This window comes from Eupeodes corollae, chromosome 1 (assembly GCF_945859685.1).
Source record: "Eupeodes corollae chromosome 1, idEupCoro1.1, whole genome shotgun sequence".
NCBI classification, from domain to species: Eukaryota; Metazoa; Arthropoda; class Insecta; order Diptera; family Syrphidae; genus Eupeodes; species Eupeodes corollae.
In genome coordinates, this window is record NC_079147.1 from 102,253,755 (window position 1) to 102,279,225 (window position 25,471).

Sequence of the window (25,471 nt, forward strand, 5' to 3'; positions counted from 1 at the left end):
GCTTTCGCAGTAATAGGTCCACTGGGGAACTCATGTTTCATCTCCCCGAAAAGTGGAGCAAAGCTTACATCGTTTTGGAAAAAGTATGATTACTCCCCTTGATATCTCAAAATCATTTCATAGCATTTTAGCATCAGACTCTCTTATCGAAAATGGGTTATTACTAAATCTCTCTTTCTCATCTTGCTGTTATTAAAATACATTAATTGAGTGGCGCAACAGCCCGTTGAGAAATAGGGTCAAATGACGTTCAACTCTCAACCATTTCTGTATGCGAGTAATGTTGTTAGGAATGGAGGAGACCTATAGTCTTAAGCCGTTTCCAAAATATAAATTGAGAAAGCACTTTTCATGACAAGAATTACTCTTGGAGGATTTGTCAAATTCCTCGCAAGAGGTAGTACCCGTGAAAAAACTTTAGATGGCAGGGATCGAACCCAAGACCTCTGGCATTACAGTCCAACACACTAACCATCATTCCACGGGTACTACTGTTATTTACAATGCTTATATTTACGCTTGAGTATGACTGCTCCTGCAACAAATTATTCTGCTTGGGCAGTATTAAACGTAGAGCATTTAGATTTATTGGTGAAAAACCATTATAGGATCATTTACGACGCGCCGCTTGTCGTAAAGTATGTTGCCTCACCCTTTTTTACCGTTATTTTAAAGGTTTATGTCCTACAAAAACAAAAATTGGTACAATTCTAGGGATGCTCGTCGTACTTTCAATTACAGAGATGCGTTCTTTAGCCGTGCTACGCGAATGTTGAATGCCTTACCACACTATGTCTTTCCCAGTCATTGCAATATTTAGGAATTCAAAACCAATGTGCACTAACACCTCCTATCAACTCTTCTCTCCTTTTCCTAGTGGTCTGGGCAGTTCTTTAATCTAATTTTTCTAAACATTTAAGCAGGTACCTTGATACCTTTATCACTTAAACCAGTACCATTAGGGAAGTATTCGTTACTCAATCTTAAATATTTTAAGCATTGTGTAAAATTTGTTTTATTTCCAACATAAACTTTTAAATATTTGTATATTTTATAGAAAGTATAGTTGCAAAGCTAAGCACAATAATTGTTCGATCGCTTTTTTTCTGAAAGCGAATAAATACTTACTTACTTAAGGTGGCGCTACAGTCCTGTGTGAGCTAGGGCCCAGCGAATAAATACACGAAATGAAAATACATTAAATCATTTCTATTTCTTAGAAAATAACATTAACGGTGTTTAAACATACCCAACGACCCATTAATTATTTAAAATAAAAAATAATTACTAAACACAACTCATTATGATAAAAATCCACAATTAAAAAAAATAGTACGAGTTTGATAAAAACGTCAGTAGACTATAACCTTTAGTTTATAATTTAAGTTAGAATCCCATTTTTATTGGCTGTGCGCTAATAGAGAACAACAAATTATTATTTACCCTATTTTATAGGAAAAGGTCGATTAAAAAGTAAGATACTAACTTGTGTTTTTGTCTGTTTAATGTAAAACACTGCTAGATGCTTCAGCTTCATTTGTGCAGCAAATAGTCGTTTGCGAAACACCAGAACGCTCGATTAAGATATTTTTACTGTCTTAACTTTTAATAGTAGATTAAACTAAATAAATTAATTAAAATGATTAGTAATAATATGATTAAAGTTCGGTTTTGGATTATTGAAGTGATTGTGTTGTTGATATTTCCTGTGTTAATACTCGCCAGTGGTCTTAGCGTTATCTTTGATTATTTATTTAAAAAACAAGAAAAAAGTGTTCATGGTGATGTTGCCCTGGTAATTAATTTGCATTTTTTAATAATTATAATTTAAAAGATTTTGGAGGTGTGTGCACTTGAATTGAAAGACATTCCCTAAACAAAAAACATAAAAATACAACTTGTGTTAAAAAAAAACAAAAAAAAAATAATCAAACCGAATTTCAAATGCTTCAAGTTGATAATCAGAACAATTTAAATCCTTTAAGGACTTTAATGGCTGATGACTTATTTTACTGTTCTTTAATTTGTTATGCATTGTTTATAGAAAATGTTAATACTTTTCTAAATCATTACATTAACAATTTAGTTCTCAAGAATAAAATGTGAAAATAAAAAAATATTAACCAAAGAAATCTAACAAATTCCTTAAAGTTTCATTTAAATTTATTACACAACCTCTAAACATATTTAGTTGATAATAATATCAAGCATGTGCAGTACAATTTCATGCTATTTAATTCTATGCATTTTTATTGTTGTTTTCGTCTCATTAAAATTGAACCCATGCACAGTTAAACTTGGCAATTATTTCATAGATAAAATTGATATGCGGAGAGAATACAATTTCATGAATCTGATATGCTAACACGAAGATTGATTTTATTACTATAAGGTATTTAGAAATAATTTATTATCTTTTAGTGTATCGGTTTATCTTATAAACTAATTATTTATTTGGCTTGTACTTGATAAATGTTGTAAAATTAATGATTTAATTGTTAATTTATAGATTTAGTTGTCATGCAAATTGAGAATGTTAAACTTTGTATACCTACTCGTTAAGTATGTGTAATTAATAAAGTTAATTTTATCTTACAACTTTAGATTAGATGTGGACAATTAAATTTAAATATCGTTTAAAATATAAAATAAGGTAATTAGTATTAGGAATAATAAGTAATACGTGTTTTTTTATTTTTTTAATAAAAAATTCCTTGACAGAGTTCTCAAATGAATTTAAAACTTTTTCCAATGACTCTCGTTCAGTTTTTGAATCTTTATTTGTAAAATATTTTGAATTTGAATATTGCTTCCATGTTTTAATTTATTATTGAGTTTTAATAAGTTTAATTTTAGTTTTATAAAACAAAATGCTAAAGAACATTTTACTACTTTCATAGCACTCGGTAAGACATTAAATTCCGACATTCTAACAAATATTGAATGTTTGACAGGCTTAATTAGTTAGTTATTTAACTCATTTTATTTCAATATAATAATTATGTATAACATTTTCATATAATATATAAAAAAGAGGCTGGGATGCAACCCACACTGATAACTTTCAATCCCGTCTGTCAATTTCTATTGCTTAAAAGTTTGTATATATGTACTCGTATCAATTTTTACCAAATTTGCGTACTATTTTTTGTAGATTTTATTTTTTATGAAAAAACGGACTGTTGGATTTTTATATAAAAATTACTGAATATCGAAAATAATATTTTCTGTGAAATAAAATAAGTTTGAAGCCAATATTTTTAATTTTTTGAAAGCTTTTTGAGTCGAAAGTAAATTTTTACCAAGTTTTAGTATTGTTTTTTTTAGAGTTTTGTTTTTTGTAAGAAAAAAACTGCAAAATATATTTTAAAAAATTTTATCGAATATTGAAAACAATATTTCTTAAAAGATAAAATTAGTTTGAAGCCAATATTTCAAATTTTTGAAAAGATATTTGAGTCGAAAGTCAATTTTTACCAACTTTTATACATTTTTTTTAGGGTTTTATTTTTTGTAAACAAACTGTCAATTCGATTTTTCTCCAAATTTGATCAGATGCCAAAAACATTATTCTTCGTTGCACAAAATTGTTGTGGAGATGAAATCATATTTTAGTCGTAAAATTTTGGGGGTGACAATTTTTTTTTTCAGTTTTTTTGATTTATAAAAAAAAACCGTTAAATGGATTTTTTTAAAATTTAAATAAAGTTTCTAGCGTCTTTGGTTCGTAAGATATTTAGGGTTAACCAAAATGTTCACCTTTTTTTAAACTGCTAAGGTAAAAACACCACCTTGAGAGCCCTTTCTGCATGTTTCTGCTTTATTATCTGTATAACATAATTGATTTGAAATCGATATCTCTTCTGGTTCTTGAGCTATGGACGACGAAAAAAACGTCGCGAACGTTCTGACGTACGGACGTACGAACGTACGTATACACGCACGCACATACATCTTTTTAAAAATCTTTTATTTCGACTCTAGGCACCTTGAAACGTCGAGAAATGTCAAAATTTTAAATTTTGAAAATTGGACCCATTACAATAACTTCCTATGGCAAGTTAAAAATAGTACTAATAAATTTCATTGATAAATAAAAGGTGTCCCAAAATTAACGCAAGATTTGAATTAAATAGAAAACGTCGTTTTTAGTCTTTTGATAGTTATATTGACTCGTAAAGTACATAGGATAGGGTTATGTATAGAATATTACATCGGACAAATGGCCTCCACGGCTTTGCATTCACATGCGCACTCTTTTGTTGAAATTGTCCATGACCATTCTGCATAAATGTGGCTGAATTTCGTTGATGCAACGTTGAATCTCCTCATTTAATGCACGGATGGTTTTGGACTTGTTGACATAGACTTGTGATTTCAAATAACCCCATAAAAAGAAGTCTAATGGTGTTAAAGCACACGATGTAGGAGGCCAATTTTGATCACCGAAACGAGAGAGTACACGACCTGGAAATGTCTCATGCAGTAATTGAATTGTTTCACGGGCTGTATGACATGTGCCACCGTCTTGTTGAAACCACATATTGGACACATCAATATCATCCAATTTTGGCAGAAAGAACTGTGTAATTATGTCACCATAATCATTTTCAAAAAAATATGGCCCAATTATGCCTCCAGCCCAAAATCCACACCATACAGTCACGCGTTGTGGATGCATTTGTTTTTCGACAATCACATGTGGGTTCTCCGAACCCCAAATGCGGCAATTTTGGCGATTGACAAAGCCATCAATATGAAAATGTGCTTCTTCGCTCAGGATGATTTTGCTCGAAAAATCAGGGTCCATTTGTTGATGTTCAATAATCCATTCAACGAACTCTCTTCTCTGTCCATGGTCATTAGGCTTCAATTGTTGTGTTAATTGAATTTTGTAAGCATGAAGACACAGATCTTTCTTGAAATTTGCAATTCTTGGCCACGACGTCGAATTGAGGTTCCTGGATCGTCAGCAACACTCTCACGCACTGCTTCGACATTCACATTTGAACGGCTTGTTTTTGGACGACCAGTGTGTTTGGCGTCTCCAACGGATCCAGTCTCCATGAATTTTTCAATTAATCTCTTTACAGTTGACGAAGTTAAAACACTATTCCGACCATATTTTGTATGAAATTTTCGAACTGCAGCCGCCAAGCTTTCACTATTTTTGAAATATTCTTTAATAATGAAGACACGTTGTTCTATCGTGTAACGCTTCATTTTTAATAACCCTATACTGTCAAATTGCTTTGGAATGACAGAAATAGCACTCTACCTCAAAATAGTTTTTCTTGAAATGTGTTCTCTTTTTCATGGATAATAAGGCATTTTGGGATTCTTTTTCTTCTATTGGATGACGCCTCCTGTATTCTTCAATTAATTTTGATTCCACAAAACTAATTGTTTTGATTGATTGATTCCAATGCAATTATCAATGTATCAAAACTGCGAGGTAAACTGCTCAGAAGCATAGCGACATCCCAGCTTTCGGTGAACGATGATTCTCCTATATTTTGCAATTTTGTGAACAGGTCCCGCATCGTACCAATGTGACTTTCCACATTCCCACTTTCTTCCAGATGAAGATTACAAATATCACGCATTATGCTCACTTTGTTGCTTAGTGTGCATTTTTCGTGAAGTTTATAATGTTGTCCAAACTTCCTTAGCTGTTGTACATCTTCGGACATGATGTTATTGATCATCTTCCAAAGATAAACATATTGTTGCTCTTGAAATGTTATCTTTAGTCTTCCAGGCATCTTGTTCGTTCTCCGGTCTTTCTTCAGAAATTGTTGCCCATAGTCCTTCCCTCATCAGTAGCATTTCAAATTTATATTTCCATATAAAATAATTTGTATTATTTAGTTTTGCGATTGAAAATTTCGAGTCAGCCATATCTTGAATTATTCTTTACCTTGATCTTTAAATTTCTACAACTTGATCTTTAAATTTTCTGTATCTAGAATTATTTCTTTAAATTTGCCGTTTTTTCCTTATTTTCCAATGGTTTGGGTGTCTGGGCCCATAACCTATTGAAAATCTTTATGGTTCTCAGTAATAAGTCCGTAGTCTTTATAAACAATTTATAAAGTTCTTTATTGTTTTACTGCTTTGAATCGAATGAAAGTTCTAAAAACTTATTTCTAAAACAAAACAATATCAGGAAACTTAATTAGTATAAAAACATTCAAGTTAATATAGAATATTTCTTCAACAATAATATTATTTATTTATGGCCGTCTACCAGACTGACGTTTTCTAAAACAAGTACATTATATTTAACAAAATAGGAGTAGTAAATTACATGGATAAATATTTAACTTATTTTTTTTTAAACTTCTTCGATTTTAAGTTTTCTATATTTAAGAGCAGCAATAGAATAATTATCAAAGCCTTCCTCTCCATTTAATAACCTGAAGAATTAAGTTTCATCGAGGTTGCTTTTATTGAAGTAGATAATCCGGAATTCTTTTAGGACTGGACACACCGCAATGAAGTGAAAGGTTTCTTCCCGTGCTTTAATATTACAAAGGCTACATAATATAGGCAGATCGGGTAGCTGTGGCACATAATTAAAGTTAAGTTATTCTACCCTTGCTTTAAGAATGCTAATTTCACCGATTCTGTTGTTATTTATCAGATACGATCTATTCTGCAAATTCAAATTTAAACGACTGTAGTAATTCCTGAATATCGATGATCTAGCTTCGGACTCATATCTTCCATACAGTACTCTTCCAATTTTTTCCAAAATCATGTTGAATTTTGACTCTAATAGGGCGGGTTGTACATTCATTGCTTTTTCAAGATAAATACTGCACATTTAAGCAAGACTCTCACATTCTTCTAGCATAGATCCTTCTGCTTGGATAACTGTTTTAAGAATGATTTTTGAAATTCTGCTGTCTGCCATATTCATAACTTTAAGTACGTAGTTAAAATGCATCTGTTGTGTATCCATTATCAGAGGATGAGTTCCTGTTTTTAGATACAGCATATAGTTTGGAGATTTTCGTGGCAATCTGAAAATCCTTTTAATAAAAAATCGAAGAAATTTTTCTACTTAAACAGTAAAGTTGACATTGCTGTAGAGCGGAATATCTTTTGTGTGCTGGATACATTTACTTTCATTTTTTAAACACCGTTCCAAAACGTATGCTACGTTACTTTCGAAAAAAGCTTTCAAAACTGAAATAAATTTTGCTTGATATGCCTATCACACTTAGCTTGTAAAAAAGCGCATTACGGTCAATTGAGTCAAAAGCTGCTCGGCAGTCTCTTTGTCGACACATCATATCATTTCTTCCATTTTTTTAAATAATCGGCAATATTTGGTCGATGGTTGAGTATTTTTTCCTGAAGCCGGCCTGAAATTCTGATAATATATTGCCATTTTCTACCCATTTAGAAAGCCTGGAGTGAATAAGTCCTGCAAACAATTTACCGCAGGTACTAAGAAATGAGATTGTTCTATAGTTTGAAGGATCTTCAAAAGTGCCTTTTTTATGTATTGGAAAATAATTGATTTCTTAAAAGCTTCGGGAACTAAACAACTTTTGAAGATTTGATTGAACTCATTTGTTAGTAAGATTATGAACTCTTTTGTAGCATGCTTGTAGAACTCAGAAGGTATACGAACATTTCCAGGGTTCCTGTTGTCTTTTGTGTTCATTATTATTTGTTTCACTTCTGGAATTGAAAAAGGTGCATCTAAAAACTTGTTTAAAATAAGTGGTTCAACGTATTCCATCGGAGGTGAACTCTATGTGATATTCAGCAGTCTGTTAAAATGGTCTTTTAGAGTTTTAGGCTTGATGCTTGTAACCATGCGGCAATGAGATTGTTGTTTCCATTTACAAGCTTAACAGCTCAACGTTGTGCAACTGTAGAAGCTTTAAGAACTTAAATGATAGATCTCTAGCTTTTAAATACTCAATATCAAACCATTTTTGTTTGCAAATTATTTGTTTTCTAAGTGGTCTGTTTTCTGGGCAAGATTTTTTAATAACTTCTGTAAGAGAACTTATTTTCACAGGCATACCAGTATTGCAAATTTTCGAGTTCTATTCCCAAGTTAATTTGGTAATCTGTCTTATTTGTATCTTTCCAGGTTAGTTTAGGTTAGTTCAGTTGTTTCTTATTTAAGGTGCTATCTAACTCCGACAAAGAAAAAGTCTTTTCAAGAGGCATGTGGTCTGAGAATGTCTCAGCTCCTTCTGTGAAGTTACCCCAGTTGCCAGTGACAAAGCAATAGTCAACGACGGAGCATGCAGTACCTCTTATGAATTTATACCCTCCCTCGTGATCTCCTGGGCAGCTACCATTCAAAACATGACAATCATAAACACCGGTAAGTTCCAATATTTTTGATCTTTGCTATCACACACTATGTCTTTAGAGGTAGGGTTCAGGTTGATATATGGGGAGTTTTGTGAAAAATCGATTCTAGCGTTAAACTCTCCTACGAGCATTAAATTATTTGAGTCGATGTCTTGAAGATTGTCACATAATTTGTTAAAATGGTTGTGGTAGCACTATAAACTTGGATTGTAGAGTATGAGTACCGTGGATTGTCTTCGATTGAAACATTATATCGTTTTTCAACATAAGCAAAACCACTGCAAAAGTGTTTCCATCTTTCCTACATGTATCCATTCGAACGGATGGCAAACAACATTTGTTCAGCCTGTCACTAAAAAAACGAATCTGCCTCCCCCTCTAACTATCGCCCGATAGCACTCACGTCCCCGATATCAAGCACCGGTGATTTGATAGTTAATCTAACCGAACAGTTGAACAAATCTTTACAGTGTTTTGGAGAAAGTAAGATTATTCCACTTTATATTTTAAAAGCATTTAATAGTGTTTCGCAGCAAGCTCTGTTTTTGAAAATGAGTGCTTTAAATCTCTTCTTCGTTGGATTAGAAACTTACGTTCGAACCGTTCTATTCAAGTTGAATTGGATGATTTAAAATCTGAAACTCATAAAATGCTGGTGTCCACCATGGCATCATTTTATCTCCGACTCTTGCCTACCACTTCTTTCTTTGATGACAGTACCGTCAGCTTATCATATGTCCTTCGAATGTGGAACGAAAAAACAGCAGCGTTTGTTAACCTTATTAAATTCTGATGTAAACAGCATTGCCCAATGGAGATTAATCAACCGTTTAAATTCAATGCTTCAAAAACTCAGTGTTGTCTTCTGTCGTTAAAGCGGAACCCATCCCAGATGTCACTAACCATGAGTTGCACTTGCATCCGGGAAACCAATCAAATTTCAGTACTCTGTTTGTGTATCACAGATCACTTCTTATGGAATGTTCATATATTCAACATTTCCGAAAGTGTAGCAGCACTAACTTAGGATTTCTTTTGGATAGAATTAAAAAAATGGCTTTAAAATGATAGGCGATAGAACAATAACCAAACATTAACATTCCTCGAATACCACCGCAATGCTCTATGCCTTTTGTTGTTTTATCGATATTTTTACAAACAATGTTTCATTTTGGACGTACTGTTAATTATAGAGATTCATTCTTAAACCACGCATCGAGAATGTAGAATGTTGATGTTGAGAACTTTAAGACCAATGGGTCTTCACTTAAATCCTTCCCTATTTCCCACACTGTGTTCTTTATAAACGCTGTTTTGATGCACATGAAAGCTAGCAGCTGATTAATCGCTTCTGAATTTTCAAGGAAACAGTACGACCGGAGTTGGGCTGGAAGGTATATTGACGAGCATTCGTAGAAGCGCGAGTATTACGGTTGAATTGTTTTAGGGGAGGAATGCATCTGCAGTGACGTGCGGCAGTCCATTTGACTGGGTAGACACAAATTTTGATTCATTATTTCGCATTGTAATAATGAATTAATAGTTATCTTATCTTCTATAGGTAGCATTGAAAACTTTACATTTGTATCATTTGAGAAATACTCAAAAATATCATCATTTGATGAAAAATCCATTTTACAAATATGTATTGATTTACGCAATACAGGTTGGCAATCTCAAAAATTTACAACCTTAACTTGTCCTGTCAGAGTTCAATATCAGAATGAAATGAAAATAATTTAATTCACATGTAAGACGCAACGTCTTCCGACAGAGCTCAATATCGATAATTCGATTTTTTTTCAAAAACAAACCGATAGATTTTTTTAAATTCTTGCTAAAATTTGTGTTCTTAGTTTAGCTTCTTTCAATATAAAAATATATAAAGGCTATCCCATCCTAGCTAAAACCGTTATTTTGTTTTTAAGTTTTCTCAAGAACTAAACTTTTTTTTCTGACAAAAATATCATTGGTTTTTATTTTTAATTTAAAAACAAATATTATTTTTTTCGAAATTTGATTTCTTGAAAATGGGTTATCATTTGTTACAAAATTGAAATGCCAGTCGTCTAATAATAAGTTCAAAATTATATTCAAAAAATATTTTTAAACTAAAATTCAATAACTATTTTCAAACGCAAGTTTAAAAAAATTGTATTTTTTCTTGAGAAATCAAATGGCATTTACATTTTTGAAAATAAATTTTTTTGCAGGTACATTTTAATTTAATACAGGAAATAGTTTTAGACAGGCATTTTTGAATACATGAGCGAGTTCATGCGAACCAGTCGTGCATTTTTTTTTGTTTGTTACAGTTATGCCCTAGTCTTATTTTGGATTTGATTGTTTGTTTTCAATATCAAAAGATATTTTCAAGTTGTCTAAAAACAAAGATAAAAGGTTTGTTGATGTACTAAAATTGTATTACGATTCCAATAACTATTTCTTGAAGAACTCGTCCTTTGCAATAAAAACATCCTAAAGTCATTTGATATTACCAACACTATCCCAATCTTTGCTTTTTCGTTGCTAACAAGCAAGATTTAATTAAAGAAATGTTACATTACTATCTTGAAGTATATGATATGAAGCCTTAAATTATTATTTTTTTTTTCTATTTTTTATTGAAATAATATAATTTAAAAATATGTAGAATAATTAAGAAAAAGTTAATTTTTGAAATCTACTTCCATTTTTCTCAATCTACTTCACTTTTTTCCTAAAATCTACTTCCACTTTTTTTTGAGAAGTGGTAACACTTGCCTGCTGCCGCTGCCGCTGCGTGCTGCGTTGATCACATTCACTGTGCTGCTCCTCCTGACTGACACTCGTTCTCTTCATGAAAAATTCGAATTAAGAATTTACTTTCAAAACAAACAAGCGATTAGACAGATTCACTTATGTCTACTAGCTTCCATACAAAATCAGTTTTTGGGAATAATAAGCTAACCTTTTTCCCTTCATATAACTTTAAAAGGAAACAAAGACACTGTCTTCGTATTTACTCGTGTATGTCGTGCCATTCGTACTTTCGGTATTCGGTGTTCTTTCGGGAGGTTCGTTAATAGAAGTCAGTCATATATGTAGAGCCAAGCTATATCCATCATAGCATAGCATGATGTTGGTATATTGGGTTAGACAAAAAATGACAAGAAGTAGGTACTATGGGATAGGAAATATTATTCTTAATGAAATCACAATAGGAATTAGTATAATTAGGTACAAATTTTTGTTTTTTTTTCCATGCATATCATTTTTAAAGTTATGTATTTAGGTACTATAGAGAGTAAAGTATTGTTTCAAATCTGAAGGGTAGACACTGTCTAAAACGTCTTATTGACGCACCGTCACTGTGCATCTGACTATTTCTCTAGAGAATACACTTTTAAAATAACGTTAAAAAAGGGTGAGAAAGACGATAAAAATGCTCTACGTTAAATACTGTCCAATAGGCTTAAGTAAGTTTTAGGAGCACAAGCCTAGTGATGGAAGTTATACTCAGGCTAAGGCTAAGTCTTGTTAATAACAGTCAGATCAGAAGGGGAAAAAAATGTCTTGTATCGCCTTAGGAAACCGATTAACAAAAATGAGAAAGAGTGTTGGAGATAAAACAGAGCCCTGAAGCCAAGCCCTATTTATTGCTTTTGAAATATCAAGTGCAATGATCTTACTTTCTGCAAACACTTTCTTACGTTCTTCAACACTATTCGGTGAGCTGAACCATGAGATCACTAGAGGACCTATTGCTGCGAAATATGTATTGTCTGTCATTAAGAAGCTTTTGTTCTTCGAGATCTGATATTTAATCAGCGTTTCCATGACCTTGGAAAGAATGGAAGTTTTAATTGATTTCATAAAACAAAACTATTCTTATTGAAAATACAATCAATTGAGTATTAAATTCATCGCACACTAGAAATGATGAACAGTCAAAAAAAAAAGTTTTATAAAAATGTTTTCGGTTCAAACACTTTGAAGACCAAAAACGATGTTTTTTAATTACTTGATTTTTCAAATCTGCAATCCCTAACTTTAATATTCCGTTTAAACATTTTCACTACGTTATTAATTTTTAAAAAATCGTCAATAGATGTTATTATTCACCTTCCATATATAAGCCTTAAAAGAACGGTAAATCATTTATACTAAAATGGTTCTTAAAAGAAAAACGGTATAAAAGCAATTTTCGTTATTATATTACGAATTCTTAGTCGGTTATAACATTACATTTTTGTAATACATAATATTGAAAAAGATTTAAAAATAATTTTGAAAACGGTATTTCCGAGTTTAAACAAAGATTGGAGTTTTGATTCCAAAAAATCAACTCTAAAGAGTTATTCACAAACGTAAAAGATTACATTCAAGGTTGTTTAGAACTTCAAAACGAGTCAAATGAAAGTCAAATAATGAAAAATTGAAATAGAAACAATGTTGTTCAACAGTGTATTGACTTTTAATTTATGATTGTGTTCCCTCCCCGCTTAACAGACGAGACAGATAGACCGATCCTATTAAAAAAAAGCTATCAACTTAAACCCTCAGCGAAATTCCATTATCACTTTTTGTCGCCAAAATTATTATCTTCGCAACTTCATCAGACTTATGAACTTAATTACATTTTTTTAGCTACAAATTAATTTGATTGACAGCTTATCTATCAACGAATTATTATTTATGAGTCAAACAAAAACAAAACAAACTGCAACGGTTTCGTAGAATTTATAGCCAAATAAAAACATATGTAAATATGTACTGTAGAAAACATATGCATATTTGTTTTAACAAGTGTTTTGAAATATTTGCTTTTACCTATATTTACAGATAACTGGGAGTGGAAATGGCCTTGGCAAGCAAATAGCTATTGAATTGGCAAAAAAGGGTTGTCATATAGCTGTTGTTGATATAAATGCTGAAGCTGCTGAAAAAACATCAAAAGAACTTATCGATGCTTATAAAATTAAATCCAAGGGCTTTAAAGTAATCAAAAGATTCACCTGATCAGATCAGATCATGCAATGAGCTTGATATTCAACTTACGATCTTTTTTTCTTAGGTAGACGTTACAAAATATGAAAATATTATAAAACTTGCCAAAGATGTCGAAGAACAATTGGGACCCGTAACGATTTTGATCAATAACGCGGGTATGTTGACATTTAAAAAGTTCATTAAGCCCACTCCGGAAGAAACTCAAAATATGATCAATACAAACCTTACATCACACTTTTATGTAAGTATCTATCTCGTATATAATTTGGTATGATTTGATTTCTCTTATCAATTTTTATCAATCTTAGACCATTCGTATATTTTTGGAAAAAATGAGAGAGCTTGGAAAAGGTCATATCGTTGCTATTTCTTCAATAGCAGGTAAGTGAAACTCAAAGTTCTTATTTTAGTAACTCAAAGAATAAAATTTTTCTAATTTATTTTTTCACTTTCTTAGGTCTATTACCTTGTCATCGACAGCTTGAATATACCGCGTCGAAATTTGGCGTTCGCGGTCTTATGTTAGCTCTTGAAACTGAACTTTTTGCTTTTAATGCTCAGTTCATCAAAACAACCACAGTATTTCCATTTTTCTTAAAAACAAACGCTGTAGTAGATGAATTAGTATCAAAAATTGGGTAAGATCTAACTTATATTGTCAAAAGACCATAATCTAAGGTCAAATCACCTAAACATTTATTTTTATAGAAGCTTTTACTTTTTTGAATTTTTAGATAACAGCTTAGGTTTAGTAAAAATGGTGATTAAGAAGATGATAATGTTCACATTGGACTCTTGTGAAGACACTTTTATTAATAATTCTTAATGGTTTTTTTGCGCTTGATAGTTGAAAAGTGACAAAAAAGTGAAACAGTGAAATGATGAAGGCAATACAATACTGAAATGTCAAAATAAGTAGTCCAATGTGGACACCGTCTAAGAGAGAATAATTAATTTGTATTGAAATTTAAAAGTAGTAGGAAAGAGAGTTATTGGAAAGCTGCATCAAAATATTATTTTTCAAACACTGATCTTCCGAAGAGAATCCGTTTATTGGTCGCAATTGAAGAAAGTCGTGAGCCTATTGAAGACAGTGACTATAAAAAGATATCCTTTGTAATGTGGATATCCTGTTTTTACTGACCCTAAACTGTCTATCAAGATCTTATTTAAATGTTTTACTCTTTTATTACGATGATGTTTTGAAAACACATTTTCTTATATTTTTCTTTCACTAAGTATAACTAACCTGTATCCGAGTATTTCTGGTGAAGAAGCAGCCAAAGCCATTGTTGATGGTATCGTCAGAAATAAAATGGAAGTATTCATTCCTAGAATAACCGGACTTCAATATCGAATGTTGGGGTAAGTTAATTATTTAAAAAAAAAAAATTAATATTTATTTGAGTTTTGTAAACATGCCGAAATTTCTGACATACTTAAGGGTGATTTTTTAAAAGCTATGGGAAAGTTTTTCAAAAAAAAGCACAATTCAGAAAAATGCATGAAATCTTTATTTGAATCGATAGTGCTGTCCTTAAAATTTAATGTTTGAAGATTATTTCATGCAAATGTTGAACTTGACTACGCCTAAAGTGGTCCATCCCCTTAATCCAATTTTGGCATTTTCTTTCCAACATTTCGGCCGGTATCTCACGAATAAATGTTTAAATGTTGTCTTCCAATGCGTAAATTGAAGAGGGCTTGCCTGTAAAGAATAGTCTTAAGGCGTTAAATACCATGATCAAAGCGGCCTGACCGGTCCCGAACGTGAAATAAAATGTTCACGGAACTTGCCTCTCGTTATGTTATCGAAGGAACATTGTAATCCTTCATTTCTAAAAAAGCCTGATGGAACCTGGACAGCCTCTCCAGCCGAATCTATTGAGCTACTGATAAAGCCCCACTTTCCGGGTTGCGAGAGTGATAACCCCGAATCGCTTTAAAACACAGATCTAATCATGTGGAGCAAGTCAATTCCGTTATAACCAGAGAAAATATTTTGTGGGCCATCAATACTTTTTCTTTATATAAATAAACAGACAGGGATGGCATACTGCCAATTATGCTTTAAAAGTTGCATGATGTGGCAGCTCCATGGCTGGAACAAATTTTCAAACGATGCCCCCTTTTCAAACATGTGCCCATGTCGTGGAGACAGGTCAAAGTAGTTTTTATCCCGAAAGTGGGTAGGCGAGGTCACGAATCCGCGAACGATTTCAGACCAATAAGCTTAACATCTTTTGTGCTTAAAACCTTGGAGCGCATTCTTGAATACCATATTAGAGAAATCCTAGTTGGACGACCTCTCGAAAGCTCTCAACATGCTTATCTTAAGGGCAAATCTACGAAGACTGCCCTCCATAAGCTAGTGCGTACTGTAGAACAAACAATCCAGTATAAAGAATTTACTCTTGCCACCTTTCTAGACATAGAAGGTGCTTTTAACAACGTCCTTACCGAATCCATAGAAGAATCGCTCGTTAAGTTCGGTGTAGAAGACTTCATTCGAGAATGGATTATTTCCATGCTCAGTGGTAGGGAGATTCGAGCCACTCTAGGAAAAACAATCGCAACAAAACACGTGAGTAGGGGAACACCCCAGGGTGGTGTCCTTTTGCCTCTTCTATGGCTTCTGGTCATGGATACAATTCTCTTTAAATTAGAGAGATGTGGAGTGAAGGCGGTAGCCTACGCGGATGATTTGGTGCTATTGGTGTCAGGAAAGTATACCTGTGATAAGTGAAATCACGGAGTCAGCTTTGAAGAAAGTTAGCAACTAGGCCAAGAGTTGTGGACTAGAAGTTAACCAAAGTAAAACTGAACTGTTGCTCTTTACCATCAAAATTGAAGTACCGCCCTTCACGCTACCTCGACTCAACGGTCAAATCCTATTATTGTCTTTCAGTGCAAAATATTTGGGAGTTATACTCGACCCTAAACTAAACTGAAAACTAAATATTGAAGTACGGGTTAAAAAGGCCTGCGTTGCCTTCTACGCCTGCAGCAAAACTTTCGGCAAAAAGTGGGGACTTCAGTCGAAGATGATTTTATGGACGTACACAGCCATAGTACGTCCAATCTTAACATACTGTTCGATTGTGTGGTGGCCTGCTCTTAGCAAAGCCTATAACATTGATAAGCTAAAGAAGGTTCAGAGAACAGCTTGCGTGGGCACCACAGGGGCCATGCGTACTTGCCCAACGGACGCCTGGCCGTTCTACCAATCGACCTTTTTGTTAAATACATAGTTTCCTGCAGCGCTATAAGGCTGAAGGAATCAAACAGCTGGTTGTCAAAACCTTATGGTCACAGCAAACACAACGAAATTGATTCCCTCATATATTATCTCGGTAGACACTGACAACTGCACTCCTACTTTGAGCCTTAGTATAGGTTTTAAGGTTATTTTCCCATCCAGGGAAGATTGGGAGGATGACAACGTGTCGATAGGTTTCGACATCTTTCTGGGATCTTTTCTGAGACCCTAAATGTAGCTAAATCCTTTAGGATTTCTGACTTTGCTAGCGTTTTTCAGGCTGAACTGCTGGCAACAAAGGAGACATGTAAGATACTTAAACAAAACCCAAACCAAAACCGAAATGCGGCTATCTTTACAGACAGTCAGGAAGCTGTCAAAGCCATTAACTAGGACATATCCTCATCTAAATTGGTCTAGCAATGTCGCGATGAGCTTGCGAGCCTGAATATTAACCTCGGTGTCACCCTGATCTGTGTTCCGAACCATAGTGGTATCGTGGGAAATGAACGGACTGACGAGCTAGCCAGGCAAGGATCGGCCCTTCATAGCTCACTTGCGGTAATGGTTAACATTCCTCTTGGTGCTATGAAGGGTAAAATATTTTCTATCTACCGAACTGAATCAAACCGAAGGTGGAGCAATTTACCCAACAGCATTATATCTAGGAAGATATGGCCCACCTATATTAAAACCCGTACAAACGATCTTCTGTGCAGGCCAAGGAAAGACATAGCCAGGATTGTTGCGGTTTGTACCGGACATTGGCCTATAAGAGTTCATGCGGAGAAGTTTTGTATCTCCTAAAACAGCTTTTGACGTAGTTGTAGTGACCAAAGAGAAAGTCAACCATAATCCATTTTGTACTAGAATGAAATACTTTGGAAAACCATTCTTTAACGAATTTGATGAGCTATCTGAGACAAAGATTAGAGGCCTAATCTTTTTTCTCAATGCGACAAAATGGCTCTAACATAATCGCTATGAAGCTTCTCTATAAATCTATCCATTTTAATCAAAGGTCAAACGAGTTTTTGGTATCAATACGGCGCACTACAGCGCTAATTGGATCTCAGGCTAGGTTGCCTTGAGATCGCCATTTCTACCTACCTACCTACCTCTCAATTAGTACATTGTTGAGCATGCTGTGTGGCAAGTAACACCGTCTTGTTGAAACCACATGTTATGCAGGTCAACCTTGTTTATTTTGGCAAAAAAAAAGTTGGATATCTTCATTTCAAAATAAACAATTCTGCTTATCTACGTACCCTAACCATATTTACGTAACTGAACATAAAATGGAAGAAGCGCGCAGTGAATTTTCTTCACAGAGCACGCATTTTGATAATAAAATTCTAAAAAATATCTAAAAACTCACCCTTTACAATTGGAACTGTGTTGTTGTTCAAAAATGAATTAAGTAGCTTCTTTGAGTTGTTTTGTATTCCAATTTTAGGTTTCAAAAATTGCACTTCCGGTTCTCTGCAAGCAGTGAAGGGAATTTAAAAAACAATGTTCCTTTTTTGAAATTTTGCAAAATTTGCTTATTTTAAACTCCAACAGTTTTGAAAATACTCAAAAGAGAAATCCAATCCTTTTCGCAAGATTTTCTATAATCACCTCGAACTATATGAAAGCTGCAAACTCCAATTTGTTAGCTTCAGTAGTCTTTTTGTTATTGAATATTCCACTAAAGTAAGACAACATTTAAAAAAAAAATGAAACGAGGTTGAAGTCCGTCATTTTGTAGCTGACTTTTATGCAAGAGCTTGAATTGTTTCATACTTGAGGTAAGATACAATTTTGTCGTTCAACAAAATTATTAATTTTCTTAACCGTCAGGTTACTTTTCAGTTATATATTAGCGTAATTTTGAATAACAAATAAACTGTTGTTACAAAAAGGCAGTTCATTCAACTGAAGAGCATTGAAAACGTTAAAATCTTTAAAATTTAAAAAAACCATCCTTTAGCTTTGTAAATTTCTAAAACGTTGCTCCCATTTTATTAATCAGAGAATTTATAATAATTTATATTTTTTTTCCACAGGCTTCTCCCTACAAACTGGGTTCTAAGGTTTTTGAATCGATTGACATCGCGTCAGGACCTCGAAATATTGAACAACAGTTAGTGGTTTTTTTGTTTTATATCTTTTAAAAGCCATGAATTTTATAAAGTACTCTAAAATAAAAAAAAAATTAACTCATTTACAAAATTAAATTCAGTTTTGTGTTGGTTTTAAAAAGTTTTAAACTCAATTATACCAAAAAATCGTGTTCCTTTAATTTTTTCCATTATTTAGTTGCTGTCAAAAAATTGTTGAACAAAAGATTACTTAAGCTTTTTCTTTAACATTGGCTGTAACGACTATTACACGACCAATCTATTTTGACTTCTAGATCTGATCTCTCTGCTAACCAACTATCGGAATAAGAAGACAAAATAAATGAAGTTTCTCAAGCCCCTCTTTCTCTTTCCGTCTATGCTCCATCAACAAAGAAGGACCTGAACCTAACCATTTAGATGCTTTAGAACATCTTTCCAGGCAAGTCGATGAGTTAACAGCCTATCGAAGCTATCGTGGCCGTTCATGTAGTCGTGAAAAGCAATGCTCAAGAAACAAATAAAAGTCAACCAAGAGAGAAGGCTTGTGCTGGTTTCACAGAAAATATCGGCGTAAAGCGCAAAAATACAGTTTCCAGGAAAACACCAACAGGCAGTTTATAATGACGGCGAAGAGCGAGATGGGATGGGGAGTATATATCTGAATAGTTTTTAACAGAAATGGAAGTTAAGCAATGCTGTTTGTTGAGCACACTACTATTTGTTTTGTTCATTAATGATATCTTGGAGGAGGTCGGAGGAGGAATCCAGTTCGGAAGTACTTGGATACCAGGACTGATATTTGCGGATGATATTTTTTTATCTGAATTATGATATTACGGAGCGGTAGAGGAAGATATGCAAATATTGAAATGTGAATGTACAAAGGTAAAAATGTTGCAATTGTTCGAAAGTACAAATACTTAGGGGTTTTAATAATATCTAACCTAAACATAAAATAGTATTTTGAGTCCAAGCAAGCGGAATCGGAAACGTTGTATCGATAATAAATTCTTCGAGCATAGTTCAAAGCTAAACATTTTACATGCTGTCGCTTCTATAATTCTTTATGTTGCTAATACGAGGAGGTGGAAAGGTTCCTCAGGTATTTTCTAAAGCGCATTTTTCGGCTACCACTCCAATTATATATGCTACATTTAGAAACAACTTAACCTTCATTGACTACATTATTAAGGTGATGGAAATGGACGAATAAAGATTGACGAGACAAGTACTCAAAAAGATTTTGTCATCCAGTGGTAATCTAGTCAAAAAGAGGGAGTAGTTGGCTCTTAGCTTAGGTGAAAGTATCGAATTTTCACCCTGTATAAGCCTTTCAGATCTAAAAGACAATTTTATAATAATAATAGAGATACGCCTTAACGCGTATAGAAGTTTTAAAGAGGATGCTCAAAACAACATAGAATGATTTGCAGCAACTGACTATGATCTTAGCGCTCCAAATAATAACACAATAATGGTGTGACGCTAGCACAATAATTATCAGTTCAAATTTCCTCGCCCATTATCATTTGCTACCAGATTGTCAAGCAAAACGCTTAATTGATAAATTTACTTGACTGCAGTCAAAAGGCGACAAACAGCGCTTGTTAATCAGAACATTGTAAAATCAAGAAACACATCTCAATTCACTGTATTACTGACCAAATTTCAAGAAATAAGTCGTTAAGCTGGTTTACCTAGAGTTGTCAAACAACAAGATTGTTCAACACATTCAGAATACACCTGACCCTCCAATAACTTCTTGTTCCCGCCAATTATATTCATAAATTAAATTAAAGATATTCAAGAAAGAACTTGAAGACATGCTACTCGCTGGAATAATTCACCCAATCTACAGTCCATGGTCTTCACCATTACATTTGAAACGAAAGGGGAAAATGCTTGGCGTTCCTGTGGTGATTATTAAGCATTTAATTTCCGATTAATTCTGGATAACTATTCTGCACGTCATATTAACGACGTAATTTCATTGGAACTTACTTACTTACTTCAGGCGGCTCTACAGGCCGGGGAGGACCTGGGCCTCAACCAACATGCGTCTCCAGCCAGCTCGGTCTCCAGTTTCACACGCCAAGTTGGTTGAGGTCTTCACCCACCTGAGTGCGCCACCTGAGTCGCGGTCTTCCTCTACTGCGCCGTCCCTCGGGATTGGATTCGAAGACCTTCCGGGCTGGAGCGTTGATGTCCATTCGCTCTACATGACCAAACCATTCTTCGCTTCCGTCGCAATGCTCAAAAACGCTCCACTGACATCACGCTTTGATATTCCAATTATGTCAATACCATCGGTGTATCTGAGTAATTGGATGTACTTTTGGAAGATTGTGCCTCTAGTGTTGACGGTTGAGTTTTGCACAATTCTTTCCAGAACGGTGTTCAAGAAGTGGCATGACAGAGCATAGCCTTGTCTAAAACCTTTTTTGACATTAAATGCATCGGTAAGACCTTTTCCGACCAGCAGCTTTATTTGTTGATCTGCGTCGCCTAGGTTGAGTGGTTCTATCTCCCTTATAGCGGAATTCGGTTCGTCATCGCCGTTATATAATTTGGAGAAGTGATCTTTCCATATTCTCAGCATCGACTGCGGTTCTACTACGACGTTCCCCTGATCGTCTTTATAGGCTTAGGTTCGTGGCTGGTAGCCTTGGGAAGTTTTGTTTTACCTTTTCGTAAAATGTACGAACCTCATCTCCTAAGACAATTTTAATGTCATAACCAGGGCACTGCTCATCTTTCTCCTCTGTTGGTGCATGCACGCATATTAGGCTTATTTTGTTGATTTTAGCCTTGATGCGAATTGTCGTGATGCACTCGCTCACACTATTGAAACTCAAGACTTTTTGCCTGAGTATAGTTCCAACAACAAATCCACACCAATTAGACGCTGATTTTGTTCTCGGTAGCAGTCGCTGTAGCATACATCGCAGTCTTTTAGTTTGCGTTTGCCCGGTTCATCCCAGCGCACTTCTTGGATGGCGGTTATATCTGCCTTTCAGCAGTTTAGGGATTCCGCTAGTTGTTCGGCTGCACGTGGTCTGTTAAGTTCATTGTCCTTATTTCGTTTGCTTGGGTTGTGAACAGCGAATCCGTCCGTATCCGAGGCTTGTTCGTGCTTCGCAACTAAGGTAATTTGTACGTGGCCAGGAAGTCAACCCGACGGCACAACCTCCAACCTGGAGGGCCAGATCCTTAGTATAACTTCAAGTATAGGGAGCCGGATAAATGGCTCCTTACAGACCTGGGCTCTGAACATATGGAAGAAGTCCTATAAGGTGTTGTTCACTAAGTAGTTCAACCTTACTGGAATTATAGACGCCACTGCTGATTCCATCTCGAGAATTCCGCTGCCGTCTGGATAAGAGGATGTTCCTCAATTTAAACAACTCTCCTCCCCTCTCCCGTTTGCTGCCCCAACAACTTTCCACTGGGGTTATAACCCAATCTCCAGTTGAGCTACTAGGCACCGATGTTCACCGCGGGGAGGTGAGAGTAGGAGTTGATAGACAGAGGTGGGCTTTGAGAAAAAACCTGTGGACGCTTGTGTCTTCTTGAATGCACTTGTCTATTTGAACATACATTTTAATGGAAGCAAAGTGTTTTTTAACCATCGACTTATTGAAGACATATCCTAATCCAGTTGACCTTTGCAATAATGCAATAGCAACCCCATTTGGAGTATGTGCATTCCTTTTCAATACTTTTGAACTAAGGACTGCTGGAAACACTTTTCAAAGATTAATAGATAAAATCTTTTTTGGACTCAATTTGCTTTTTATACAACGACGATATCCACGAACAGGATATATTCCAAATCTTCACAAGAACATACGGGACATTTACGCCTTATTTTTCAAAGACTTTTTGAATATCGAATGGTCATCAATGCATCAATATGTGTCTTTGGGGTTCTAGAAGTTAAGTTTCTTGAATATACAATAAAATGTCGATGGAATTAAATCACCTAAGGAACGTGTCAAAGCCATTCAAGGTTATCCACTCCAAAAAATTGTTTCCTTGGAATTTTATATTTTTACCAAATTCAATCTTATTTATCATGCCAACTCTTTAAGATTTTTCGTCGCATGAAATCATCCTTAGAAGATGTGCATGCTGACATTACTGAACCACTACCTCCAGTTAGCTCATTTCAATATCGCTTAACTGTCATAGATCTCTTCACGCGTTTGGTCTGAAGTTTGACCTTCAATCAGTCACTGCCGAACATGTCTCTTTTGCATTTCTATCAAGTTGGATTGCCCGTTTTGGCTACCCTATACTCTACTCTACTCACGCCAATTGAAAAACCCTTCATTTTTGAAACATTGAGATTCTTTTTATACCGTTTTAACCTTCAAAAACCAACAAATTATTAGATCATTAAGGGTCTTAAAACATGTAAAACCATTTTTTTACTTGTTTCAATTTTCATCAATTTTGTGTGGAGCCTTTTTGTGCAGAGATTAATCAACAGGAAAAACAGTTGTGCTCAGTTGAACAAATCAGTCTCCTCTTAATTTGCTATAAAACACATCGACCGCAAAAAATAATTAATATCCCCTTAAGCGTGACTTCCTCGCTTAATCTGAATACAGATAGATACGAGTATATTTTCAAAAAAATTTAACTTATTTAATCAATCTCCTATCTCAAAAAATTAAATAAATTATAAAACCTACCTTTATACTCTATACTCAGCTCACCCACCACGTTATTTCGACGTTAATTGAAAAATATGCAATTGATGCATTTTAAGGATATGTTTACTCATTCAACAATATTAAAATGTTTTAAATTACTTCAGACATACGCCGCCGATAGCTTTTCAAAATTAAAACAAAATTTTAAAAATCACATCCAACCTACGCACGGTCATTTCATCAAATTAATTCCTGTCCATTGGATTATGTTAATAATAAATTGAACTTTGTGACCTCTCGCGCACATAAATCCCTTTAATAAAGCCATTTCGGTTCAACGTGTCCTTTTTTCTGTATTTTTGGCGGGATTTTGCTTTCAGTTAAATAAAATTAAGACACAAAACCGTATATTGAACTGGGGGGGATAGAAGGTAGTTAAGTAGGACCCTATACCTACATTTTTGTTGTTGTTTTTGTATTTTTCGCCCCAAACAAACCAAAAATTTAAATTATTGAAATGCTTCACTCAACAGATTTTCTTTTTTTTTAATATTTAATTCGGATGATGATCGAAAAAAGAATGAAAATAAATTGTTCGGGATAAGGATGTTAATTAAAAACATACGAGACATAAATTGAAATCGGCTGGAAGTGCTGAGTTAATCGAATAATATTGAAAAGTTGATATGCAAATTTTAGGGAGCTGCACAAATATTTTGATAAAAGAAAAAGTTTTAATTATTAAGTAAATTTTTAAATATTATTAACCTCGTCATTACACAAAAAGTAAACACGGTGAATTAATATTACTGTAGAATGTTTAAGTTCGAAATCCTGTCTTAAACGCTGTTAACCAATATTTCAAAAGTCAAAGCATTCAAAAATAAAGAATCGGTATGCAAAATTTCGCAAACCAATAAGTAAAAAGAGGCTGGGATGCCACCCACCCTTTTCCATTAGTGGCAGTCTGTCAACAACAACAGTTTAATGGTGTTAAAGTTTTACAAAACATTAATATAGGTAATCATTTTGTAAAAACAAAGAATTTCGGAGTCAATGTCTTTCTTTATTCTCATCATACATAAATCAAAAACACTTTCTTATCACTTTTTAGTTCTTTTCGTACAACTTCTTGTTTTGTAAAAAAAGTTCTCAATTGGAATTTTCTATGAAATTAACTTAAAGTTAACAACAATATTTTCCATATGATAAAATAAATTTGATTTCAATATCTGTCATTGTTCCTGAGATTTTTAGTCGAAAACCAATTTTTAGCAGTTTTCTTAAACTTTTTATTTTCTATAAACAAAAACACCGATTGGATTTTTCTAAAAATTACTATTATCTTACGTTAGCAACAAAATTTTGCATAACATAATAACAATAATTTTGAAGTCAATACCTTCAATTATTAACGATATATTCGAGTCCAAAGTCTAATTTTACCAATTTTGAGTATATTTATATTTTGTACTAGCTGAACCGGCAGACTTCGTACTCCCTGAATACATGAAAGACCAACACTTATGTATAAAATAAACTTAAAAGAAATAAAACAAGAAGTGCTCGGTATAATTGAAGTTTTATTATTATTTTCCTGATATATTGGCTGCTTATGAGGTTTCAATTTGATATTGACAGCCACGCACATTTATGATACAGTCTGTTAATTAAGGATGGAAACCAACTTTCCTGAAAGAAAATTTTGAATGGTCGTACTGACATTCTCGACATTTTTGGTTTTGCTGTAAATGTTGCTTGTTCACTCAGCCAATTAAAGGTATCAAACTGTTGCGCCATATCTGAGAAAACTCACTAAATAAACTTCTTTTTCGAGTCTGTCATGTAAATATGTGACAGAAATCTTAATTTCTATTAAGTGCATACTTCGCAAACAGATTTGAAGTTTCATCTTGTTGCAAAAATTCTCGCATATGAGTTGTTAATTGCTGTGGCAACCAAAAATATGTCCTAAAAAATAGTTTTAAGCGCTTATAATATATACCCTTAAAAATCAAATATATGCTCTCAAAATATGCTCAATAAATGTAAAAGATGTTTATAAGAAGCGTTATTTGCTTTATGAAATTAATTAATAATTCCAATTCAAT

The 25,471-nt window shown here is 33.8% G+C and overlaps 1 protein-coding gene across 1 annotated transcript; it reads left to right on the forward strand.

The window, feature by feature from the left end:
• The first annotated feature begins 1,527 nt into the window (after window positions 1–1,527).
• On the forward strand, window positions 1,528–18,816 carry LOC129941296 (epidermal retinol dehydrogenase 2). Its single transcript, XM_056049888.1, has 7 exons — window positions 1,528–1,795; window positions 13,171–13,326; window positions 13,403–13,579; window positions 13,647–13,719; window positions 13,796–13,976; window positions 14,578–14,703; window positions 18,646–18,816. Exons 1-7 carry the CDS (start codon window positions 1,640–1,642, stop codon window positions 18,725–18,727), a joined length of 951 nt encoding a protein of 316 aa, XP_055905863.1. The 5' UTR covers window positions 1,528–1,639; the 3' UTR covers window positions 18,728–18,816.
• Window positions 18,817–25,471: the final 6,655 nt, after the last annotated feature.